The 24,312-nt window shown below is 50.9% G+C and overlaps 1 protein-coding gene across 1 annotated transcript in view; it reads right to left on the bottom strand.

Moving 5' to 3' along the window:
• TG (thyroglobulin) overlaps positions 1 to 24,312 on the bottom strand; it is a 279,837-nt gene that overhangs the window by 25,132 nt on the left and 230,393 nt on the right. Inside the window, exons 42-43 of the mRNA XM_008061957.1 lie at positions 18,897 to 19,061; positions 17,814 to 17,981 (exon numbers count right to left, since the gene is read on the bottom strand). Of these exons, the coding sequence (XP_008060148.1) occupies positions 17,814 to 17,981; positions 18,897 to 19,061 (333 nt within the window). The remainder of the gene's footprint in view (positions 1 to 17,813; positions 17,982 to 18,896; positions 19,062 to 24,312) is intronic.

Here is a 24,312-nt window from a genome sequence, read left to right as displayed (position 1 = left end):
CACTCCAGTCTGGGTGACAGAGTGAGACTCCAACTCAAAAAAAAAAAACAAAAACAAATGGGTGTCCCTCTCTGTGCCTGCCTTCCCCATCTGCAAAGGGGAGACTTCCACAAAGGGTGACGGGTTAAGATGGCACTTGGCACTTAACAAAGGGCTCAGTCAACATCAGCCTTTCCTGCAGCCCGAGGGCAGGCCACATGCCCGGTCTCACTGGCTTCGCCTGGGTCCCAGCTGGTTCATGGGGAGCCAAGTCTGCTGCTAGTGGGACCTCCGAGTTTGGTTCCGGTCACCGACTTGTCCAGTCATCCCATGGATGCTCTCTGCACACTTCCCTACAGTAGACATGCTCTTCTTCAGGGACATGGCAGGTCTGGTCTGGGGAAACAGCTGCGGCACGCTGGCCAAGCTCTCTGTCTCGTGGGACTTATGCTCCAGTGGGCAGAGATGGACAATATGCCATACATGTGTGGACTCTCAGGGAGCAGAGGCGAGGAGAACAAGGCAAGGTGGAGGAGAAGGGGTGAGGCTGCGTCACAGAGGGCGGCCTGGGCACGCGGCTCTGTGGGGTGGGGAGTTCAGAGGGAAGCAGCGTTTGTCTCTCTTTTTCCCTCTGTCTTTCTCTTTCCTTCCTTCCTCCCTTCTCCTCTTCCTTTCCTTCCCTTCCTCCTCCTCTGCCGTTCATTTTCTCCCTCTGTCCCTCCCTCTCTGTTCAGTGGGACTCTGGGGCAGATCCTTTCTTTCCCCCAGGACTCAGTTTCCCCATTTCACATTCCACCGCGGAATGTCAGGGACACAGCTTCCGGGTGTGAGGCCCAGACTCCCGGGTCCTGGCGCAGTCCTGGGACACGTGTTTGCATATTTCTAAGATCTTATGTAAACAGCGAGCCATGCTATCAGCCCACCCCGGGATGTTTCAATTGCTTCTCTCAACATTTCCTAGCACACAGGACCCGGGATTAGAATTCGAGGAGAGGGTTTGATCAGTGAGCAACCCTGCCTGCGAAGGACATTCCCTCCTCATGGGATGGGCTGACTCTCGGTCCAGCTTAGTGAGAAGAGGCTGGGACCATGTCGGGAGAGGCACTGACTACAGGTGTGGCCACCAGCAGAGGCCACCAGCTTCCAGAAAAGACGAGGGACCTTGCAAAGGGGGCTTCGTTCTAATTCTATCCACAACATTTTACTTCTAGGAAAAAGCCCAGAGCAAATATGACCACAGGTATGTATGACAACATAGCACATCTGTTAAATCTGAGCGGTGTGCTTGATAATATTCAGAGGGTATTCATCTCATCAGGGATTTTTAAACATTTTTGACCAGTATCATGTAAGAAAGTTATTTTATCCATACAGAACACACAGACACACATGTTCACATGTTCACAGACCTGAAGTAATGTCATGAATCGTGTCCCTACTGTAATTGTACTGTAGATAATGCATCTGACAGTTTCCATTCAATTCTAGTCTAATCTAGTCGATTCAAAACACGCTCACCTGCCATCTATCATGTTGATTTCACTACTACTAATGGTTTAGGGGAAAACTGCATCCCGCTCAGCTCTGTCCTTTTCTGACTGGACTATTTCATGGCATAATTGATAGGAGTGACCCCTGGCACGCCTCCTGGTATCTCTAAACCTTGTGCTCAGCACCTCCGTTGTGTATGTCCCTGAAGCATCAAAACAGCCGTGTGGGTTGGACATCACCTTACTGCAGTTTACACACCAGGAGTCTGAGGTGGAGAAACTCTCCATAGCTCGCGTGGGGGCCCAGACAGGAAGCGTGAGCCAAGATCCCACCCCAGGTCCTCCTGTGGGTCAAAAGCAGGCCCTGTCCCCAGGCATACCTTAGCCACGACCTCCATCAGAGCTGCGGGCACTGGGACCTCAGCACGTGGCAGGACAGACAGGATGAAGGTTGGCCCAGAGCAACGAGACGAGCCTTGAGTGTGGAGTCAAAAATTAGGGCACAAGTGCCAACTACCAAATCTGGGGGGCACTGAAAAGACATTTTTCCATCCTCTGAGCCTTAGATCTTTAAAACGGGCATGATAATATTGATCCAGGCCTGTTTTTAGTGCTGCAAGTTGTGGCTATTTGGGGTTTTTTTCCCTTGTTTTTGTTTGCTTGTTTGTTTTTGTGGACATGGGTTAAAAGGAACTAGCAAATCTTGGTGCAAGGAGCAAGTGCCTGGAGTCAGCCACCAAAGCGTGTATCCCATCTCTTGTATTTCGCAGCAGTGTGACTCTGGGCAAGTCAATTAACCTCCCTGGTTCTCAGGTTCCTCACAGGCAAAATGAAGTTAAGTAAAAACTACTCCATGGAGTCATCTTGAGAATTAGAAATAACATTTGGAAGCACCCACCCAGCTCAAAGACTGGCAGACCGCACTTAATAAGAGACGCCCATTTTAATTTACCAATTGTATATCTGACAAAGGCCTAACATCTAGGATCTACAAGGAACTCAAACGTGCCAAAAGGAAAAAACAAAGAGCCCCATTAAAAAGTGGGCAAAAGACATGAATAGACACTTCTCAAAAGAAGATATACAGGCAGCCAACAGACATTTGAAAAAATGTTCAGCCTCACTAATCATCAGAGAAATGCAAATCAAAATCACGTTGAGATACCACCTAACTGGAGTAAGAATGGCCATCATTATTAAAACAATCAACAGATGCTGGCAAGGATGTGGAGAAAAAGGAACACTTCTGCACTGATGGTGGGAATGCAAACTAGTGCAAGCTCTTTGGAAGACAGTGTGGCGATTTCTGAAAGAACTAGAAATTGACCCTCCATATGATCCAGCAATTCCCTTCTTAGGAATATACCCAGAGGAACTCAAATCATTCTATAAAAAAGATACCTGCACACAAATGTTTGTTGCAGCTCTATTCACAATAGCAAAAACATGGAACCAACCATGCTGCTATATAGAAGCTGGACTGAATTTAGAAAAGTGATACATATACACAATGGAATATTATGCAGCCACAAAGAAGGGCAAACATATGGACTTTGCAGCAACTTGGATGGATTAAGAGTCTATCATACTCAGTGATCTATCATAGAAACAAAGAATAGAGCACCATATGTTCTCACTCATAAGCGGACCTTGAACAATGATCATAATACTATAAGAAACGGATTGGCAGTAGCGGGAAACTGCCAGGGGAGGGGGGTGGGATTGGCAGTTGAGGGAAACTGCCAGGGGAGGGAGGGGCACACCTCATCAACAAGGGTACCTATGTAATGAACGTTTGTATACCTAACCTGAATTATACCTCACATCTTAATTAAAAAAATAAAAATAAAACCCTCGCTCTCAGTCTTAAAAAAAAAAAAAAAAAGAACCATTTTAATAAATCATGAGTTTCATTGGTTTTTCAGCTAGAAAAGGGAAGGATGGGCGCCAGGCCCCAAACTACTTCATGAAATGAGGAAAACATATAACAAAGTTACGCGCATCTGTCGTTATGGAAGGAGCTCCCTCTTGCTTCTGTTTCTATCCTTATGTCTTCACATGACTGATAGCGATGTTTGAAAAGCTGTGCAAGAAAAGCTAGTGGCACAGTCGTTCCAGGGACTGTCCCCACGCTGCGGCCCATTTGGTCAGCCCTGCAAGGAGGCTTGGCAACAGGTGAAAGCAGTCAACCGGCAGGCAGAAGTGTTGAAAGTCTGGGGCCACTTCCTGCGTGCAGATGCTTTAAGTGGAAGGGAGGCAGGGGTGCCCCCAGCTCGGATCCTGAGCCAGTCTAAGGCCCAGGGCTGGAGCAGGAGGGCGGAGCTCAGTTCTGGGAGCCTGGGTGCAGGACAGAGTGGCAGTGGCATTACAAACCCGGGTGTCCCCCAGGCTTCTCTGCTACATGGGAGGCGCAATCTGCCTTCAAGCTCTAACAGGAGGCAGCCACAGAGAGGCTCAAGCACCACGGTCTCTGAGGCTTAACACCTGCTGCCTGGGCAACTCCTGTGTAGACTCAGGGGAATGACTTTCCCTCTCTGGGCGCCATTTCTTTATCTGTAACATGAAGGCATCGTGATGAGGCCTCTGGCTGAGATACCAACCCTTCTGGACTGCGGAGGAAGTAGGGCGAGTTAATCAGGTGCAACTTCCCTGTGCAGTACCACTTGCCGGAACTTAGATGAGACCACTGAGTGGCAAGACATGTTGGCTGAGCCATACTCTGGAGCAGTCAGCTGAGGGAACCGCCCAGAGTCAGACGTACCATGCACTGAGCACTCATCACATGTCAGGTGCTGCGCCCCGGGTGAATGTCCTCCTAGGTCCTCCCCATGACCATCCTGGGAGGTCAGGGAACTGGCTCATTAAGTGCTGTCATCCTGCCTCACAACTAAGTGCGTTATAGAGAAGAGAAACACACCCAACTCTGCTTATTCCTTTTCACCCTAACACGTTGCCACCGCTCCCTAAATTTTGATAATCCCTGAAGACTAGGCTGCTGAAACTATCCCAGAGGGTCCTCCCAGGCAATGTGAAGGAGTATTCCCTGGATGTCAAATATGCCCTCTTGCTTTCATGTCCTCACATATGCCGTTCCCTCTGCCTAAGCACCCTTCCCCTAGTTGGCCGGGATAACAGCCATAGGACTAGACTCATGCTCTTTATCCAATGTGCATTCAAGTAGCCTGGACGTCTTGAAAATAATGCAGCTTCTGACTCAGCAGGTCTGGAGTGGAGCCCAGGGAACATGCATTTTAACAAACTCTCAGGTAATGCCAAGGCTGCCACCAGCAGCAAGGTGCCAGAATATCCGGGTTTTGCTCAGGGTTACTGCCTCCAGGAAGCAGCACAGATCATGATTGACAGGACAGGCCCTGGAGTCAAAGTATCTGGGATCCCAACCAGGTTCCATTTTTGCGGTTCTGGGATCTTGAGTAGACCAGAGGCCCAGATCTCTCTATGCCTCAGTTTCCTTATTTGTATAAAGAGGATAATGAAAAACACCTGTCGTGTGGAATTACTGTCAGACTTAAGTGAAACAAGCACTAAAAGGTTTAGCACGGTACTTGGCACACGTTCAATGAATGTGAATATTATTAACCTGTCCCAGGTTGGGGCGGGGATCCAGGTGTTATAAGGTCAGTTTATTCACTGACTGTCCCAGGATACCATGAGGGGAAGAAGATAGTATCCACAGCCCCAGTGTTCAGTAAGGTGCTAGGCGGGCTGTAAATAAATATACGTTGGATGAATTGAGGAGGCGTCAACCTTTGTCAACATAATACAGGCAGAGGCTGAAAGTGGCACTTTAAAGTCAGGCCTCTTGGGTCTCAGTCACAGAGTTGGGAAAGTCTGGTCCTGGAGGTTAACTTTGCTGCTTCTTAATTGTGTGAACTCGGACTTGTTACTTCATCTCTCTGTGCTGTTGTTTCTAGGCACAGCCATTGTACCTCCATAATAAAACTGTCATGAGGTTGGATGAGACAAGCCTAGATTAGCACCACGTCTGCTGTCCCTGTTGCTAGATATCTGAGTCCAGCTCAGACAGGCCAAGCCAAAGCCATGTCTCAGAGCCAGAGACCTGAGCAGCATTTGCCCCCACTGATCTCGGGCCCAAGTACTTAGAACACCTCTTCCAAATCTCTGCTGGAAAATGATAGGCCCCACCCCAAGGACGGAGCCCCCTCGTGTGGGCTCTGGGAATCTCCTTCCATAATGCAGTACTGGGACACCAAGTCTAGGACATTGAGAAAAAAGACAAGGGCCTCGTATGTAAAATGGTCGGCACAGCTTCACAGCCCGGAAGCAGAAGTGATGGGCCCATTTAGGCTTCCACGAGACTCAGATCAGAGTTCCACATTCTGAGGGGACCTGTGATGCTCATTGATATTCCGGAGTTGGTCCGAGTGTGGGCTCAAACCCCGTGGCGGCCCTAGGGAAGGTGAAGGGGACACGTTTTCAGCAAATCCTGGGAGCCACACCCCTTCATTCCCAGTGAGGACCAGGACACGGATGCTGCTGCTAGTTTAATTAGAGAGTCCACAGGAGGGAACTGGAGCCACTGCGTGAAGCAGGCGCTGACTTCCACAAGCTGTCACTCCAGGCAGGGTCTGCCTCAGACAGGGGACCCGCTGTGGGCATGGCCTACTTGAGGGGCTTTCAAGGGTCTGCAGGCCCATTCAAGTTGGTGTAAAAGACATTATTTGTTCTTTCTTATGGCTGAATACTCTTCCCTGGTATATACAGTGGGAGCCAAAAAAAAAAAGTACCCACATTTTAAGTATGATGCTTGCTCAAAAGATGACATTCATCAAATGAATGCTGGCATTCGACAGGCAGGACAGTCAAAGAAAATGGTGGAAGCATGGTTGAGCAAACTCATACTACACTCTGCTATCGTAATTGAATTCAACTTCACAAAGTAATACTTAGATAACATCTCTCAAAAAAAATATATATATATCACATTTTTACTATCCACTGATCAGTTCACTTATAAGTAGGAGCTAAACTCAGGGCATGCAAAAGCTTATAGACTGACATAAAGTCGTGGTCCCCACCTCTTTTGGCATCAGGGACTGATTTCATGGAAGATAATTTTTCCATGGAAGGCAGGGAGAGGGGAATCACAGGGCATTAGATTCTCATAAGGACCTAGATTCCACGCATGTGCAGTTCACGATGGATTTGCACTCCTGTGAGAAGCTAATGCCGCTACTGATCTGGCGGAATACAGAACTGCTGTCACTCTCCACTCTTCTCCTGCTGTGCAGCCCTGATTCCTAACAGGCCACAGACCATTACTGGTCCACAGCCCCAGGGGTTGGGAACCCCTGGCATAAAGGACATTGGAGACAGATGGGGGAGGGTGGGGTGGGGGAAGGGATGGGAAATGACCCGTTGTGTACAATGTGCACTGATGGGGGTGACGGGTACACTTAACCCCCAGACTTCAGCTGTGTCATAAAATCATCTGTAACCCTAAAGCTATTAAAATAAAGAAAATGTAAAACAAAAAGTTGCCAAGTCCTCAGTGTGGGCTATGAAAGGGCTCCGTGATCACGTCCTAATGAAAGGTAGGGCTTCAATGTCATCCTGAACGCCCGTGGATTGAGCACGGAATTTGGCATCTTGGAGACCCAGGTTCAAATCCGGTGTTGATCTGTGGTCTCAGATGATTCATTGCCAATGGGTACATTTGTTCAGTGGACAGCCCCATCTACTTCTCCATTCCAGGACAGTAAAATGGGGCTGATGCTAGAAGGAAATGAATGAATGATTCTATAGTGACTAACGCATGAGAGACGAAGCATATTAAGTATCTCTTCCTTCTAGTGAGCAAATCATTAAAAATGAAAGCAATGAGACAGTGAGAAATGAATACACGACCAAGTGGTATCTAAGAGACAGGATGAAACCACTTGGCTGCAGGCCCTTGGTCTTCAATCCACGCTTCATTGACAACCACCAAGTGAGTGCTCCTGTTACCAGGGGAAACTCTAGGCATTCGGGATACATCAGTGAACAAACAAGCTATTCTCTGCCCGCAGGGGGCTTCCTGCCAGGGGGGAAGACTGACAGTGAATGGCACATCTGTGCTGTGTACACTGCTCAGGGCAAAAAGGACTCAGGGAGGAACAAGAGTGTGCATAGAGCAAGCAAGGGGAGGAGAGCACCGAGCTGAGACGGTCCCTGTTGGTTGAGCTGGGCAGCAAGGAGGACGACTGGGCCCAGACGGGAGGGGGCGGGGTCAGACACACACACACACACACACACACACACACACACACACGGACAGCTGGGTGAGGAGTGGGGAGGCTGGTGGGTCAGTGGAGGGGGCGAAGGCCAAGGAGCAAGGTCGAAGCCAGAGGGAACAGAGGGCCAATGGCCACAGTGACCTTAGCCACTTTTTGCTTTCAGCAGGGCTCTGAGAAGGGCACCTCCTCATGGTTTGTGACCTGCCAGAGAGCGAAGGGGACAGAGCAGGCCAGATGTCCTAGAATTATCACCCAGTGCCACAGGGTCCCAGCAGGGAGGTGGCTGGGCCTGAGGCCTGCTCCCTGCTGTGTCTCCCGCCCCGATCCAGGGATGCAGCCACAGATCCCAAGGCCATCCTCAGTGCTCTCTGGGGTCCATGTCCCCCACTTCTTCTCAGGGAACAGCCCTGTCTCCCCCTGGGCCGAGGATTCCTTCTGCCCTCTGAGGCTGAGGCTTTGCTGTCCAGTGCTCTGGCGACCCTCGCTGGGCAAACCGTCTCTGCACCTTCTCTTTTTTTTTTTTTTTGAGTTGGAGTCTAACCCTGTTGCCCAGACTGGAATGCAGTGGCCGCTCCCGGTCACCGCAGCCTTGACCTGCTGGGCTCCGGCGATCCTTCCGCCTCAGCCTTCCAAGTAGCTCACCTTCAACACATAGCTCTCCATGGCTCCCACTCCCACCTAGGGCTGAGATGGTGGCTTGGAGGTCCCCCACAGGGGGGTCCCCTTTGCCCGCCTCACCCTGGCACCCCCAGCCCAGGTGGGCACATAACAGGCACGTCTACACAGTGTGCACCCAGCAGGCACGTCTACACAGTATATTCCTTGCAGGTACAGGTCCAGGGTGTGCTCCCAGCGGGCATGTCTACACGGTGGCCTCCATCTATCCACCCCGCTTTATTCATCACCTCAGACCCTCTGGCTTCCCCTCCTGCCACCCTGATGACCCCCACCAAGGTCACTGATGACCCGGCAGACTCCCCATCCTTGCAGCCTCACAGCTCCTCCCCTGAGTTGGGGCTGCCTCAGGCTCACTTCAGCCCTTCTCCTGTCTCTGCCCGCCCTCAAATGCCTGCAGTGGCCATGGCCACCCCCTTCCTCCTGTCCATGCGGGCAGGGCCATTTCCTCTCTTCATTTGGACAAAAATGACCTGTAAGCCAGTGATTCCTGAATCTCTCTCTGGCTTGAACTTTCATATCCAAATATCTTCCATTACCTGGAAGCCTCGCAGGTCCCTCCAGCTCAATATATGTACAGTTTAACTTGGTCAGCTATCAACACGTGCTCTTCCTTGTCTCTAGAACTTTTTTCCACTTCTGTCCCCCTCCTCAGCGACAAAGCCCAGCCCCCAGTCCCCTGATACCTCCTGCTTCCCGCCTTCCCTGCATTCTGCAGTCACCCATTTCTGAGGATTCTCCCCTAAAGTGGGACCCCATCTTCCTGGGCACCCCTACTGCCATCCTGGTTCACGCCCCACAGTCCCCGACACCTGCTGCGGCAGAAGCAGGGGTGCTGCTTTGGGAGGGGGTCTGGAGAGGAGCCCTTTGTACACAGCAGATTCGTGATCAACTTCTGCACATTGGTGACTCTCCGAGTTTTGCAAAATGGCTATGACGTCATGGGTGTGTGAGGGAGACCCAGAGCTGAATCCCTAAAGGAAAGACAGGAAGCCTGCCAGAGTCCACCTGAATCCTGCAAGACTATATGAATAGATAAGGGAATGAATGGCCGGATGAAGAAAGGCCCCAGAATTCCCTAGAACTCTGAGGTAGGTGGAGACACAGACAGCCCTTTTGTTCCTTTGAGGCACATGGACTGAAGACCGACTCACTGCTGGCCACGCACTGAGCGTCCGAGATGAACATGGTCTGAGTGTTGCCATGGACCAGAGCTGGTCAGGTCAGAGAGGCTGACTTAGAGAGGTGCCCAGCACTCCGTGAATGCAGGCTGAGCATCTGTGTCCCGCAGGGACCACCACGCAGTGGAGGGGGGGCTTGGGAAGCAGGATGACCCCTTCCTCACATCCACTCCCCCCAACCTGCTCAGATCAGCCTGTTCGTCCCCTCCCTCCACTGTAGAGACCCTGTCAAGGTTTCCTGCACCCAGCACTCCATGACCCCAGGTCTGAGAGCCAGACCTCTGCCCCCTTGTCACTTGACTCCCTGGACATTTGACCCCGGCTTCCTTTTGGAGACACTTTCTTTTCTTGACTTTTGTGGCATCACATTTTCCTGGTTTTCTTGCAAATCAGCATTTACAGTCTCGACTTGTCTCCTGAACTCCCAACTCGTATCCTCACCCAAATGTGATTTAAAACTGTTGCCACGTCTATGGCCCTAGTTTAAGTTATTTGCTTGTCCCTGGGTTCCCAAAACAGAGGGTGATCTGTTCTCTACTTCTTTTCCACCTCTCTATAGTCAATTTTTCAAATAGCTGCCAGGATGCTCTTTGCAAAAAAAGATCAACCAATATAAGCACATCCCAGCTTAAGACATTCCAATAATTGCCACTGTCAAGAGAATTAAGTCACTTTTCTGAGCTGTCCTATAACTGGTCACCTCCATACCACTGACTTTCTCTCCTCTCACTCCCTCCACTGTGCACTGGGTCTCCTTCCTCTGGCCTTCCTGTGTCCTCCAGACAGCCAAGGCCACCTCGGCCTCAGGGCTTTTGCACCAGCTCTCCACCTCGATGCCCAAAGCTCGATCCTTCTCATCATTCAGGTCTCAGTCCAGAAGTCACCTCTTCCGAAAAGCCTTCCCTACTATCCCTGAAGTAATGTTCTCATTCCATCACCTCCTCTACAATGACCCTGTTTTGGTGTTCTTCAGAGGACTTCAAATATTTGAAACTCTTCATTTACGACAGATACGTTGACAGTGGACCACACATTGTCTGTGTCCCTGGGGAGAAACAAACTCCCCAAGTCAGGAATTTTTATCTGAGTTGGTTACAACCTTTTCCCCCAAAGCCTAGCAGCCTCTTAGTAAATCTGTGTTGGGTACACGTATGAATGAATGCATGACCCCTGACCTCACCCTTCACTGACCTCACCCTTCATTAAGGGCCACAGGACTGACTCCCCATCAAGCACAGTTGGTTTGGTGCCAAGGACTCACTGCACTTTAAGGAACCACGGAAGAATTTTCCTTGTAATTTCTTTCTTAAAAAAAATAGAGACAAAGTCTCACTCTGTCATCCAGGCTGGAGTGCAGTGGCATGATCACAGCTCAAGGCAGCCTTAACCTGCTGGGCTCAAGTGATCCTCCTGCCTCAGCCTCCTGAACTGCTGGGTATACAGGCAATCCTAGCTCTCATGGGTAGAGTTAGAAGGGGTGGCAGGTAACCATCGGCTGTGAGGGGTAGCATGGGGTCACAGCAGAGCGTGGAGGGTTTATAGTTTATAGTGTGCCAGGGATGCCCAGTGTTGCAAGGCCCCCAGGGTATGGGGATCTGTCTCCTCTGCTTGGAAGTCCTCTTATGACACATCAGGAGACAGACGAAAGCATCTCATGGTGCCCATTCGAAGGCTACAGAAACTGCAGCTCAAACAAGGTAAGCAACTTGCCTAAATCATGTAGCCAAAGCCAGGAATTGAGACCCATTTTTCTGCTTCCAGGTGCCCACTAAGCACTGGGCCCAGAGCCTGGCACCCACCATTCCTGCGAGCTGGAAATTGAGTGCAGCTGAACCTCTTTTCAGGAAATCTCACACTCACGCTGGAAACTCCTGCACGCGCCTCTTACTATAATCTGTCACCAAGGCTCGATATTCCTGCGCTGGGGCTCATGCCAGAGCCTCAGGCTGCCAGGTGCTGCTTTCCAACTCTCAGTCAAGCTGCCCTCCCCCCCAAGCCCCCCTGCTTCCCTCCCCACAGGCCCCCACTCCACCTGCTCCCGCCGAGGCCAGCTCCTGGCCAAGCCCCGGGCACGGCGGCGGCGCTCGGCAGCTGATTTTTCTCGCCTTCCTTGGAGATGCTTGTGCTTGGAAGGAAGGCAGAACGTTGCATCTTGGAACAAATCTGCTTTTGATCATGCAAATGAACGCCCGGTTAATGTAGGCAGGCTGTCAATTTCACCAGTGAGGGAGAGAGAGGGAGAAACAGGGGGAAAAGTCCCCACCATAGCGACTGATGAGGAATTTCAATAGAAAGCTGCTACTTCAGAAAACGCGAGCGTCCACCGTGAAGGGAAAACGTCTTGGACGGCCCTGGTGCTCTGCCAGGTAGGTTGCTAACTTTGCTGGTGTCAGGAGGACCCTTTGGGTGGGCCGTCGTTGGCCTGGGGTGACAGGTGGGAGAGGGTCTTCCCAGGCACTCGCTGGAGCCCCTCCCTCTTTGGTCTGAGGAAATTTGGGGGGTCTCTGCTGAGGTGATGGGCATGTCTAAGGGGCTGGACTTGGGGCAAGGGGCTCTTGCCCATCCCGTGACTTCCCTGGGAAGCCGGACTATGTGTGCTTGTGAACTGGGCTCCGGGTGGTATTTCTGCAGGGCTGGCATGGGGAGAAAAAGCGTGTGTGTGTGTGTGTGTGTGTGTGTGTGTGTGTGTGTGTGTGTGTGTGTATCTGCTATGATTTGGAAACTGGGTTTCAGGTCAGGGAGGTGATTCAGTAATTGCATGTTCTCTGTATGTCTGCTTTCTGTGGATAATTCTCTGGATTGGGGACAAAAGCTTTGCACACTAATCCTGATCTTAAAATTAAAGAAGTGAAAAAACTAGCATTTATTGAGGTCAAACTATTATCTGGATATATATATGAATCCTCTGAACATCTTTATGGGGATATTTACTAATTGTCTCCCAACTTTGCAGATAGGGAAACTGAGGCTCAGCCAGGCTCTGAGGAGCTCAAGTGCTCCTGACTACAATCTAAGGACATCCAGGATACTCCCCCCACCCCTATTCTGTTGACATACAGCTGAGCGAACAGGGTCCCGGTCAGTGCCTGGCCAGTGTCACCTCAGCTGGCATTGCCACCGTGGGGCTCAGCAGCCTCTGATCCCGCCCCCCGGGGCGGGGGGGAGTTCTGGAATAGATGTCCATCACTCCATATAGCATGCAGCAAACCATATTGCAGTTGTTGGCCTGTTTATTTCCTATTTCAAGTTCAATTTGCATTTACACCCAGAACACCAGTAAGTGACCTCATAAAATGCTGTGTGACTAAACAGGCAAGTCTTGGCGTTAGAACAACATGCCTGACACCCTGTTGAGGTGAATGTGGTGATTTACTGCCCTTGACACATTGTCTGCTTCTCAGCCCCCGATGGGGCAGGAGGGTCTGGGAGGCTCTCAAAGGACAGAGAGAGGAGGAACAGAGGTGTCGCTGGGATGGAGGTCCCTAGAGACACACTGTGCGGAAGGTCCTCCTGGCTGATGGTGGTTGGACCCGGGTGCCGTGGAGCCTTCTGGGAGGAAATAGAGAAATGGGCATGCTCAACTTTAAACGCAAGTTGGAAACAGGCCGACGGGAGAGAGACCAACGTGAAGACACCCACACTCGAGGTGGGCTGAAGTCTTGGGGAACGTCTGTACTGTGGGGAACGGGGAGTGGGTAGCTCGGCTTGTATTTCGGTGTCCACGGCACACTGCAGCAGCTCTGTGTTGGGCAGGACCCTGAGTATTCCTCTGGGCCACGGGCAGCCATGCTGGTGAAGCTAGTGAATGTGCCATCCCTGTTCTAGAGTTCCACCCAGATGGGGTCGCGGGGAGCGGACCCCGTTTGGAGCCAGAGAACTGCTGTGGAGACCTGACTTGGCAAACAGCTAGTTAGCTGACCCCAAGCCTCAGGATGACCACCAAGCCTCTCCAAGCCTTTCTTCCTCAGCAAAATGGTGCTAGTTGCTGGTCCGTGGCTCCCTACCTCACAGCCTTATGGTTGAGATGATGTAAGAGGTGTGTAGGATTGCAAACTCCTTTGCACGTAGTGGCCTTCATTCTAGCGGGAAGTGCATGCATTGGAGCACCCAGCTGGAGCCCAGAGGCTCTGGAAGGAGGGCCTAGCTTTTCCAGAGTGCTCTAAGGGGAAGAGGATGCCTTTGGAGGCAGATAGACCTGGGTTGGAATTCTGATTTCTCTCTGAACCGGTTTCCCATCTGAAAAATGATGATGATAATCCCTGCTTTGTAGGGTAGTTGTGAGGGTCAATTATTTCATTGAAGACTCCTGGGTTAGGGCCAGGCACATAGTCAGTTCATAATTTTACTTACTCAGGCCAGTGTGTGTTTATTGTACCCACCTATTGTGTACAATCTGTTTAGTGGAACCAGATACATTTCTAGGCACCAGAGATATAAGAGTTTCATGCATTCTAGTTGGAGAAGAAAGACAATGGATACATAAATACGTGATATGTCAGGCACTAAGGATGTTGGGGAGGGTGTAGGATGAGGGTATAGAGATTGCTGGGGTTGTGGCTTCCCTTCCAATCAGAGGGGTCAAGCGACGTCTCTCTGATAAGCAGAGCCTGAAGCAAGTGAGGCAGTAAGTTAGTTGGGAAGAACATTCTGGAAGAGGGAGCATAAACATCAAGACCCTAAGGTGGGTGCATGGGTAGGGTCCAAACTCCAGAGGTGGGGAGCCCAGGGGGAGGAAGGAGGCTTGAGAGCTAAAGAGGCCACACCAGACAGGCTCTGGAAGCCTTGTGAGGATGGTGGCCTTTCCTCTGCATGAGAGGAGGACCCTGGAGCAGAGGCTTGGTGGGATCGGAATTAACATGGCAAAGGGATTGCTCTGGCTGCCATGGCTCTCATATTGCAAGGGGCAAAGGCAGACACAGAAGCAGGCAGGGCTACGGCACAGTCCTGGAGAGGGAGGACGGCTGGATAGGGGGCAGGGGGCAGCAGAAGTGGTGGGAGGAGGGGCTTGGCTTCCAGGTGCATTTTGGGGCTAGAACCGCCCGGATTTGCTGATAGACACTGGCAGGGCATAAGAGCAGCGTCAGGTGTGGTTCTGGGCTCTGAGCACGGAAGGATGAGCAGCTGCGTCGTTTACCAGGGTGACTGATGGCTACGAGAGAACATTCTGGCTGGGGTGGAGGGCAGAGGTGACATCAGCAGGCCACTTGGTGTGCATTAAGGGTGAGAAGCTATGGGACATCTAAGCAAAGACAGCGCACAGACCGTTGGCTAAACCAGCTGGGAGGTCAAGGCTCAAGCCCAGGCAGGAGCTGGAGAGTTAGGCTGTGGATATCGGTTTAGACATCAGCATGGTGAGGCAGTGACAACAGCGAGCTGGCTCCCATTACACCATGCTCGCTCTCCTCCTCCAGGGAGTTCTCCACCCTATCAGCATCTAGGCAAGGTCCCAGCAGGATGCAGGCTCACAACTGAGGGCTATACAGCTGCACATTCCCAAGAATTCTCTTGGAAGCATGAAGCCAGAAAGGGGTGGTCTGAGTCTAGGATGACAGAGCTGCTGTGGGGTGCCCTCAGGCAGTTTCTCTAAGGGGGGCTCTGCTTCCAGGACATGCTTCCCCAGCCAGCCCCCACCTGGGCAGGGAGCCTCCTGTGGGCGGGCCTATCTTTCTTTACAAGTGGACAGAGGACACATCTCTTGAAAAACCATAGGGGAAACTTGATGAGAGGAATGAAAGCTCGCCCTTCGATGGGGGTTGCAGACCTCAGGATTTAGGCTCCTGGCTGGAGTGGCTCAGAGACCCAGGACAGTGTGAGGAAACGCGCCCAGACACAAACACATCAATAGGTGTATGCAGTGCACATAGCATGTTACGTGTGTCCATGTAGCAATAGTGGTAGTGAACTGACAACCCTCTCCCTGACACCTCCACGCCTCCTGAGGTGGCCAATGTCAATTCCTCATAGTGACATATCCAGGCACAGACAGGTTGTTTTAAAAAAATGAGTGCTATGGTGTGTGTGTGTGTGTGTGTGTGTGTGTGTAGCCCAGACTGGAGTCCAGTGGCAGCTCATAGCCACTACAGCCTCAACCTGCTAGGCTCAGGCAATCCTTCTGCCTCAGCCTTCCAAGTAGCTGGAACTACAGGCATGTGCCACCACGCCTGGCTAATTTTTTTTTCAACTGTAGAGACGAGTCTCACCATATTGCGCAGGATGGTCTCAAACCCTTGGGCTCAGGCTATCCTCTCGCCTCTGCCTCCCAAAGTGCTGTGATTACAGGCGTGAGCCACTGTGCCCGGCCTACGAGTGCTATCCTAATATCACATTCCTCTATATCTTTTTCTTTCATTTAAAAATATATCCCAGGAATCCCTCAAGCCAATAGAGATATGTCTGTCATTCTTCTTAACATCTGCAAAATACTTAATAGTCTGTGTGTATCTTAATTTTATCAACTATTTCTCTGTTAATGGACATTTGAGCTGCTTCCAGTTTTTCGCCACAATGATTAATGCTGTGATACTCTCATACATGTGTCTTGTAAAACTGATGCTTTTATTATTGTCACATGGAGTCCCCAAAGTGAAATATATTACCCAAAGGAAATAGAATAATCCAAAGTCATGTAGGGTCCTATTTGGTCACATTCATAATTTTTTTAGTGAAATTTCAGTTCTATGGCCTTATGGTCAACAGAACAGACAGAGACGCGTGTGGTCTATATGCAGGCAGGTGGGCACTGCTCCCCATGCCCAGAGTTGCCCTGTCCCTGTGCTCCATGCTTGCTGGGCCCCTCAGCTGGTTTTAATTCCCCACAGAGCTTTGGCCAAAAGCAGCTTGCCCAAGACAGGGTTCACTTAGGTGTCTCACATGAAGGGGGACCAAAAATACCTGGAATTATCTTTTGAAGGACAGGTCCCTTGTGGTCCAGGCTTCCCCAGTTAGGTGACTGTTCTAGGAACCCATCTGTATCAGTGGACTAGCTAGAGTTGTGAGAAGCTGCGTTCAGCTTCAGTGAATTTTTTTTTTTTTGGAGACTCTTTCAATGTGTTTGCCCATTTCATCATGGGTGATTTACAAGCACCTGCCCACACTGCGCTGATTGTTCAGCAGTTTTTGACCAAAAACAGTATGACCTCCGTGCCCCACCCTCTTATTCACCTAGTCTCATCCCAAGCAACTTTTTTTTTTTTTTGCTTCCCAGGATGAAAAAAGTCCTCAAAGGGAAACTTTTTGCCAATGTGGAAGAGGGGAAACAAAAAATTGCAGAAGCACTAAAAGCCATCCAAATTGACTCATTCAAAAGCTGTTTTGAGCAGTGGAAAAAGCATCTCGATAGGTGTATTGCATCAAAGGGAGAGTACTTTGAAGGTGCCTCAAGTTTAAACATGTAAGAATAAATACACAATTTTTATAAATAAATTCCATCTTTCTTGCATCTCCCTGTGGAGCTTCTCACCCTTAGCACACACAGAGTATACTCTGATGTCACCTCGGTCTTCCACCCCCAGTCAAAATGTTCTCCTATAGTCACTGGTCATCCCAGTAAACAACGCTCTAACCAAAACATCTGTACATGACACAGCCCCGTCCCCAAGGGGCTGCAGCTTTATTATTGGACCAGACAGTCATTCAGGAGCCAGTGCTCAGCCCCTTCCAAGGTTAACTACCTCCTAGCCAAAGGCTGTGGCTTCTGCACAGGCCAGGAACTGTGTGTTCGGGCAGATGACAGATCTCACGGTTCACTCCTACATTGCCATGTCTACAGCAGGCCCCACGAGGCTGGTTTGGCCATGCTTTCTCTGGTAAGAAAACCAACTTGGAAGGCTGGTGTTTAGGTGTCCCTTTCAAGGTTGGGAAAGAGTGGTGCTTTCACCTGTCATCCATCTGATCCCTCCCCCCTCACTGTTCAGTAGCACAAGCATCCTTGGTGGAGCAGGGGTGTGGATGGCTGGAGCCTGGGTGCTCCAACTTAGAACCCTGAAGACACAGAGCTCCAGTGCCAGCTCCTGCCCATAGCATCCCAGGGGATTCATCCACAGCTGTGAGTTGTGGGTGTGTCTGTGTTGCTTCCTAATTTCTAAACTTCATTACCACCTCCCAAACTCATACAGCCTTTGCACACAGTAGTTACTCGGCAATCGGTCAATGACTCTTGGCTGAGTCAGACCCTGAGGCCCAGAGCCCCCTGGGGCCCGCCCTACTGGTAACATCCAAGGCCCCGTCCTGCCTACCTTCACGGCCTTGGCTCTGCTGATGATCCCGTCGTCCTGAGAGGTCCCGATGAGCAGATCGACCTCCTCCCGTGGAAACCGCTGCAGCGCTCTGGCTGGAGCCTCGTGGAGGTACTGGCCATCGACCACCGGACCCCAGTAGTGGAAAGGGCCGCTCACGGCGAGGAGCTGTGTCAAAGGCAAACATGGTACCAGAATAATCAGTGACACTGCTTTGCTTCATGAGGTCTTAACCAGAGCGGACACGAGGCCGGTTATCTTTCTGGGGCTTTACTGGGAAACAAGGTTACAGTGACCAGAGCAACAAGCAGGTGGGATGTCGGGCAGCAGTGCCAGGGCTCACTGGCAGCAGTGGTGGTCCCTAGGGCAGCATTCCAGAGCCTTCTGCTGAGGGAACTTGGGGGTCCCAGGGCGGGGAATGAGCGAGCCTGAATCTGTCGGGGGGCCAGGAAGGTAGGGGGAGATAGGGTTTGAAGCAGAGGTGGTGACAGGTGAAATTAACCAGCGGTAGTCACCATCAGATGAGCCTCACAGAGGGGGCTGAGGAAAAGCCCACCCGAAGGCTGAGAGTCTGAACTGGTTGCCGAGGGGATGGAACAGCCAGTTAAGACAACAGTTACTCTTGCTAGTGTCCCCTGCATTCGTGTCAGGGCCAGCCAGAGGAGGCTTGGGCTGTGAGCAAGGTCTGTGAGGGCGAGGAAGGGAGCACAGGATTGCCCTGCTTAAGGGAGGGATGTGGCCCAAATCCCTTGTTCATGTGCGAAGCCATGTCTGTAATGTGCAACATGTATGGCTGTGACAAACCGAGTGCCCACCCTGGTCCTGGTGAGGGCAAGACACATGTGCTATTTCATGGCATCCCCTAGGCTGTAAGGCCTGCCTCAGTCGCGCTGTGTTAGGCGTCTGTCTACCCTCAGTACCCAGATTGGTTCATTACAAATTGCAGCCCACGCACAGTGCTTGGGGCCAGGGAATGAGCATTCCAGCTCCAGGTTGGAGGGCTCGTGGCCCCTTTCAGGCCTTGGCTTTCCATGTGTGAAAGGGCAGAGAATGTTCGAGCCCAAATTGCACACAAGTGCCCACCTTGGTCTGAGCGTCGTTGAGGGCCTTGGCTGGCTTTTGACGGAGGCAGGACACTGCTTCTGGGATGGATGAGACAGGGCAGCCGACCTCCCTCGCCAACACTGCTGCCTGCTGCCGGGCCCGCTCGTGGCTGATGACAGCGGCCGGGGAGAGGGCAGAGCCTCCCTGGAAGAGAGAGCAGGCTCAGAACTGATGGTCTAAATGGCATCTGCCTTCTGCTCAGTCCAAAGACCTCAAGGCCACACAGGGCTCAGGGCTGATGGTCTAGACGGCCCCTTCTCCCTGCTCAGCCCGGAGACCAGAGTCACAGCTCTGCATCCTTCTTCCACATGTAGGGGTCCCAGGACCCTTCGAGGGATGCACCAAGTGGGAGGTCAGAGGTCTACCCACCTGTGAAGTGAGGGAGCTAGACAAGGTGACCTTCAGCTGTGCAGCTAAACTTGTACATAGAGGCAAAGGGCTGATGGCTGATGGGTTTTAAATTGGACAAAGATCAGAGAAATCCTCTGGGAAGAGAACTACAGAGTCAGGAGCATGCCCACCACCACCTCCCGGGGCTCCTTCCATGTGATATGGCAAACTTTCTTGGCTCAGTTCAGATGGAGATGGGCATTAAAGCAGGTGCCCACCTGGAGGTTGATGAGGACACAGCGAATTGTTCCACCAAAAAGCCAGTGTAGCCTTTGCTAAAACGACAGGTTCCCAGGAGCATCGGCTTCCTGAGGATATGCGTGGTGGCACCTGGCTCCTGGGAGGTTGGCCTCTGCCCAGACAATCAGTGGGATCCACCCTGGTAGCACAAGTCAGCTACACAGATCTGACCCATGAGTGATGTCAGAGCACTGCCTCTGGGGACCACTCTGCAGCTCAGATACCAGCTGCCCACTGGAGCACCACAGGTGGCGCTGCTGGTGATCCCGGTGCCACTGCCCTTACTGGTGCTCCTCCCACCAACCGCAGTAATGAGTGCCAAGCTTTCTCTTCTTTAACACATCTGGTCCTCAGGGCAACTATGTAGGCTGGTGGCTGTAACGGGCCCATTTTACAGATATGTAAGAGGCAAAGCCAGGATCTGACCCCGGCGGCCAAGCACGTAGCAAGATTGTCTTTAGCTATAAAAAGCAGGAGCTCCTGACATGGGGAGGAAGTGGTTGAAGGCGCGGGCCACAGCGAGACCGTGAGATGCTTAGAGAACTTTCCTATCTCTTCAAGTATTTTGTTTGAATCGATCTTTCTAAAGAAATCTCTTTCTCCATGGAAAGTTGATGGTTAAGCAAAGCAGTGGTGGCCCAGCCCTCATTTTAAAGCACTGGATTGGAGATACAGAGCCAGGGGACAGGAGGGAGGGCCTGGGCTCTGGGCAGAAGGACCCAGCCCCTACCCCAGCTCTGATACTTGGCAAGGCAGTGACTTGGGCAAGGGACAGTTGTGAACGGGCCATGGTACAAATGCATGAGGCCACCTGGCTGAAATAGACCACTGTGGTATGGTGCGCACTGTGTTAGCGCCTTGGGTCTCATGGGACCCTGCAGGAGTAGCGGGATCAGATCTTTTCCGTCTGTCCCCCCCCCCCCCCCCCCCCCCCCCCCGTGCGGACTGGGCCGCAGGCCAGGGCTCGGGCTTTATCTAAATCTGATCTAGCCATCAAACGGCAATGAGTTTCCGCTGGCTCTTGTGTTTTATTTTTTTCTTAATTTTAAAAATAGTACAGGCAAAAACCATACTTGCTGACCACGGCACTTTCTTCCTGGAGTCAATGAACATAGGGAGGTGCATGGACCTTGGTTACCACCGTAGACATTGTGAAGCCAAGACCTGCCCTGGCCAGCACACACATGGTCACACACAGCACAGGTGGAGATTCACACTTATACACACAGACACACACAGTCACAGATGGAGACACACACAGAGAGACACACAAGCACAGACAGAGAAACACACATACACAGACACACACAAACACAGATAGTCACAGAGACACACACGTGTACAGAAGACGCACAGTTACAGAGATACATGCTTACATGCACAGGCACACATAGGCACACACTCAGACACACACACATAGACACACAGACAAACAGTTACACTCAGACACTCAGAAATACAGACACAGACAGAAACACACACACAAACACTAGAAACACACACAGTTATAGAAAGGAACACACATACATAGACACAGATGTAAAGAGACATACAGACACACTCAGACACACTCACACACAGATGCACACACCTGCCCTTCTTGAAATGAACACTGTGTTTCCCAGGAGGGGTTCCCACAGGTCTTTGATGGAGACGGCACCACCGAGCAAAGCAACACGGTGTAGGGAGCTTCTGGGACACACAAAAGGCTGGCCATCCTGCTCTGTAAGCCCGCCTCCCGGGTGTCTCCTCTGTCTCCCTCCTGGGCCCCTCACACTTCTCAACTCCTTCCTGGAACATGAGTCCACATCTACTAGGTGGGGACAGACACCTACTTTCTACTTCACTGGGAAAGGGAACAGACAGGAAACTTAGTGTCTGCCTGGAATCCCACTAATTCCTGAAAAGCCCTCACAGCCCTGCACACAGACATACTAAGACAAAAATCGACATCTAAATAGCACTTACTGGGTGCTGCGCCCTGTCCAAGGGCTGTGCACATGACAGCTCATCTGTATCTCAGAACAGCCCTGAGAGGTGGGCACTAGGATTAGCTCAGTTTTAAAGGGACAAAACTCTAGAGCAGAGATGAAGCCACTTGCCTGGGCGCTACAGCTGGGAGCAATGGAGCCAGGATTTGAACTCAGGAGGTGGGCGCCAGAGCTCTGTATCCTAACCACCAGGTGCCATATGTCTCATGTCTGTGGTGGTCAATCCCTCTCTGTTCCTGTGAGAATGTGAGGCCAAAGCAAAGGACAAAGACCATGGCTCTGGGCCCAGGCAGACCAGGGTTTCAGTCTCAGCTCTGCCCACGAAAGTTTTGCCAATTCACTTGGTATTTCTGAGCTTCTGCTTCCTAATCTGTAAAACGGAGCTATTATGGCCAACATTCACATTGCTGATGTACAGATGAAATGAGATAATGGATGTAAAATACCTAATACGTAATTTTCACTCGATAAAAGTTAATTGCAATTATTATTAGGAATAGTGTTTTCCATAGGTCTAATTCCTACAATGTAACTTCTTATCCTGGTTTAAAAAGTCATGGAATGAAACCTGTCATAACAAACCAGGCTCACGGGGAGTGAGTCCCTTGAAACCTCTGTCTTGGAGGCCAACCCAGGCTCACACCCACGCCTCTACTTGCAAAGTAGAAGTGGAATGGGCACAATACATGAAGTTAGGATCAAGTAGGAAGGCCTTTTTTGGGAGAGATTCTCTGCTGCTCAGAACCTGAACCCAGGTGTTCCCCTCCCAACCCAGGGCTTCTCCCTACTTCTCCTGGGAGAAACCAGACGCATGACTCCCAAGCCCTGACCTGTCATTAGGCTTCTAGAGAAGTAACTCTCTCTTGCTGGCTTACTGAATGGACTGAAATCAATGGCCAAGTATTATCTGAGAGGTATCAACCCCGCAAATGTTTCAAACTCTGTTTTATTCCAGGCAAAGTGAGTCACGAAGAATCAGTCCCAAACCCCAGTTAGGTGAATGCTTTTTGAAAATACAAACTATCCAGAAGGACACACATGCAAGTGGACTAAAGATGACTCTATGACCAGGGTCAAAGGAACCAAGAATCCTTGTGTGCTGGGAATTCAGAGGACATCGGGATTTCCAGGCACAGGGTGGCCCAGAGGAAGCTGCAGAAAAGCCGTAGGACTTGCATGGACTTTGAGGGGGAATGGATGGGGAAAATGGGGTGGGTGATCTCTCCCAGGGGCTATGCAAAAAAGCTGGAGATAGGAGCTAGGTCTTCAGTATCCCAGCATCCAGACAGGGCCTGGAACACAAAAATATGTATTGCATGAGTGAGTGGACGACTATATGAATGAGGGAGTGAATGAATGAATGAATGAATGGGTGGATGGACCAATGACTTCTGAATGAATAGAGGACTTTTCACAAAGGGGTAGTAAGGAATAAAGTTCAGAGAACATTAAATCCTGGGCTGAGCAAGAGATACAATTTACAAGGCGCTAACCAGGGGACACAGCCCAGGTATCCTATAGGCGGGGAAGAATCAGTAAAGGGCTTTGAAGGGTGTTACAAAAGTATTGAGGAGTGTCACTGGGTCATTTACCTTTGCAACATCCATGCTGGGAAAGGTTCATTGCACTCAGTAAGGCCCTTGGTGAATGCCCCAGCCTTGATACCTCCTGAGTATGAGATCTGATGGGCAGGGATTGTGAGATGGCTATTCCTTTGCCCCCAGAGCCCCGCTCAAAGCATGGTACATGGGAGGCCCTCACCAGTCATGCATGGGGCAGAACTGAGCTGGAATGATGTGAGATGGTGACTTGACCAGCTGAGTGTGGGATGTACTGAAGAGGGGAGTGTCCGGGGCAGGGAGACCAGAAGTGACTGGTATGGTCTATGGATGAAGGGATGAGGGTGTGATCCAGAGTGCCAGGGCCATTGCCATGTCCACTCTCCTGGGAAGGTGCCACCAATATGCCGTGGACCAGTTGAGTGTGGGATGGATTGCAGAGGGGGGTGTCTGGGACAGGGAGTCCAGTAACAACTGATATGGTCTCTGGGTGAAGGGAGGAGGGTATGATTCAGAGCACCATGGCCACTCTCCTGGGAAGGTGCCACCAATATGCCGTGGACCGGTTGAGTATGGGATGGGCTGCAGAGGGGGGTGTCTGGGCAGAGTCCAGCAGTGACTGATAGGATCTATGGGTGAAGGGAAGAGGGTATGGTTCAGAGTGCCATGTCCACTCTCCTAGGAAGGTGCCACCAGTGTGCCGTGAACCAGTTGAGTGTGGGATGAACTGTAGAGGGTTTTGTCTGGGGCAGAGTGTCTAGCAGCAACCGGTATGGTCTATGGGTGAAGGAAAGAGGGTGTGATTCAGAATACTATGCCTATTCCTCTGTACTGACCTCTCCTGAGAACCCACCCAAACCTGGGAGGTGCCACCAAAGTGTCATGAACCAATTGAATGGGTGCATGCTTTTGGGCAACTGGGACAACTCAGAAGATAACTCTGGAAACAAAAGCAAAGATACATATTCTTTTTTAACTGCTATACATTCAAGTTCAGGTCGGTATTCTCTTGAGTGTTTTCTACACTGATATCTTCTTTTCTTGATGCCTAAAAGCCCCACTTTTACCCCAATTTGTAGCCATTCAGTTTTGGCAAAACGTCTTTCAGAGGGATGGTAATTAAGACAAGTTTCATCTTGAAACTCGAGTCTTGGGGCATAAGAACTTCTTTCTTTTTCTTAGCAATCAGCAGTTCATGGTCTTGCCCTGTGAAAG

This window comes from Carlito syrichta, unplaced genomic scaffold (genome assembly GCF_000164805.1).
Source record: "Carlito syrichta isolate Samal-C Ts95f unplaced genomic scaffold, Tarsius_syrichta-2.0.1 Scaffold305643, whole genome shotgun sequence".
NCBI classification, from domain to species: domain Eukaryota; kingdom Metazoa; phylum Chordata; class Mammalia; order Primates; family Tarsiidae; genus Carlito; species Carlito syrichta.
This window is presented reverse-complemented; position numbering and strand designations above follow the sequence as displayed.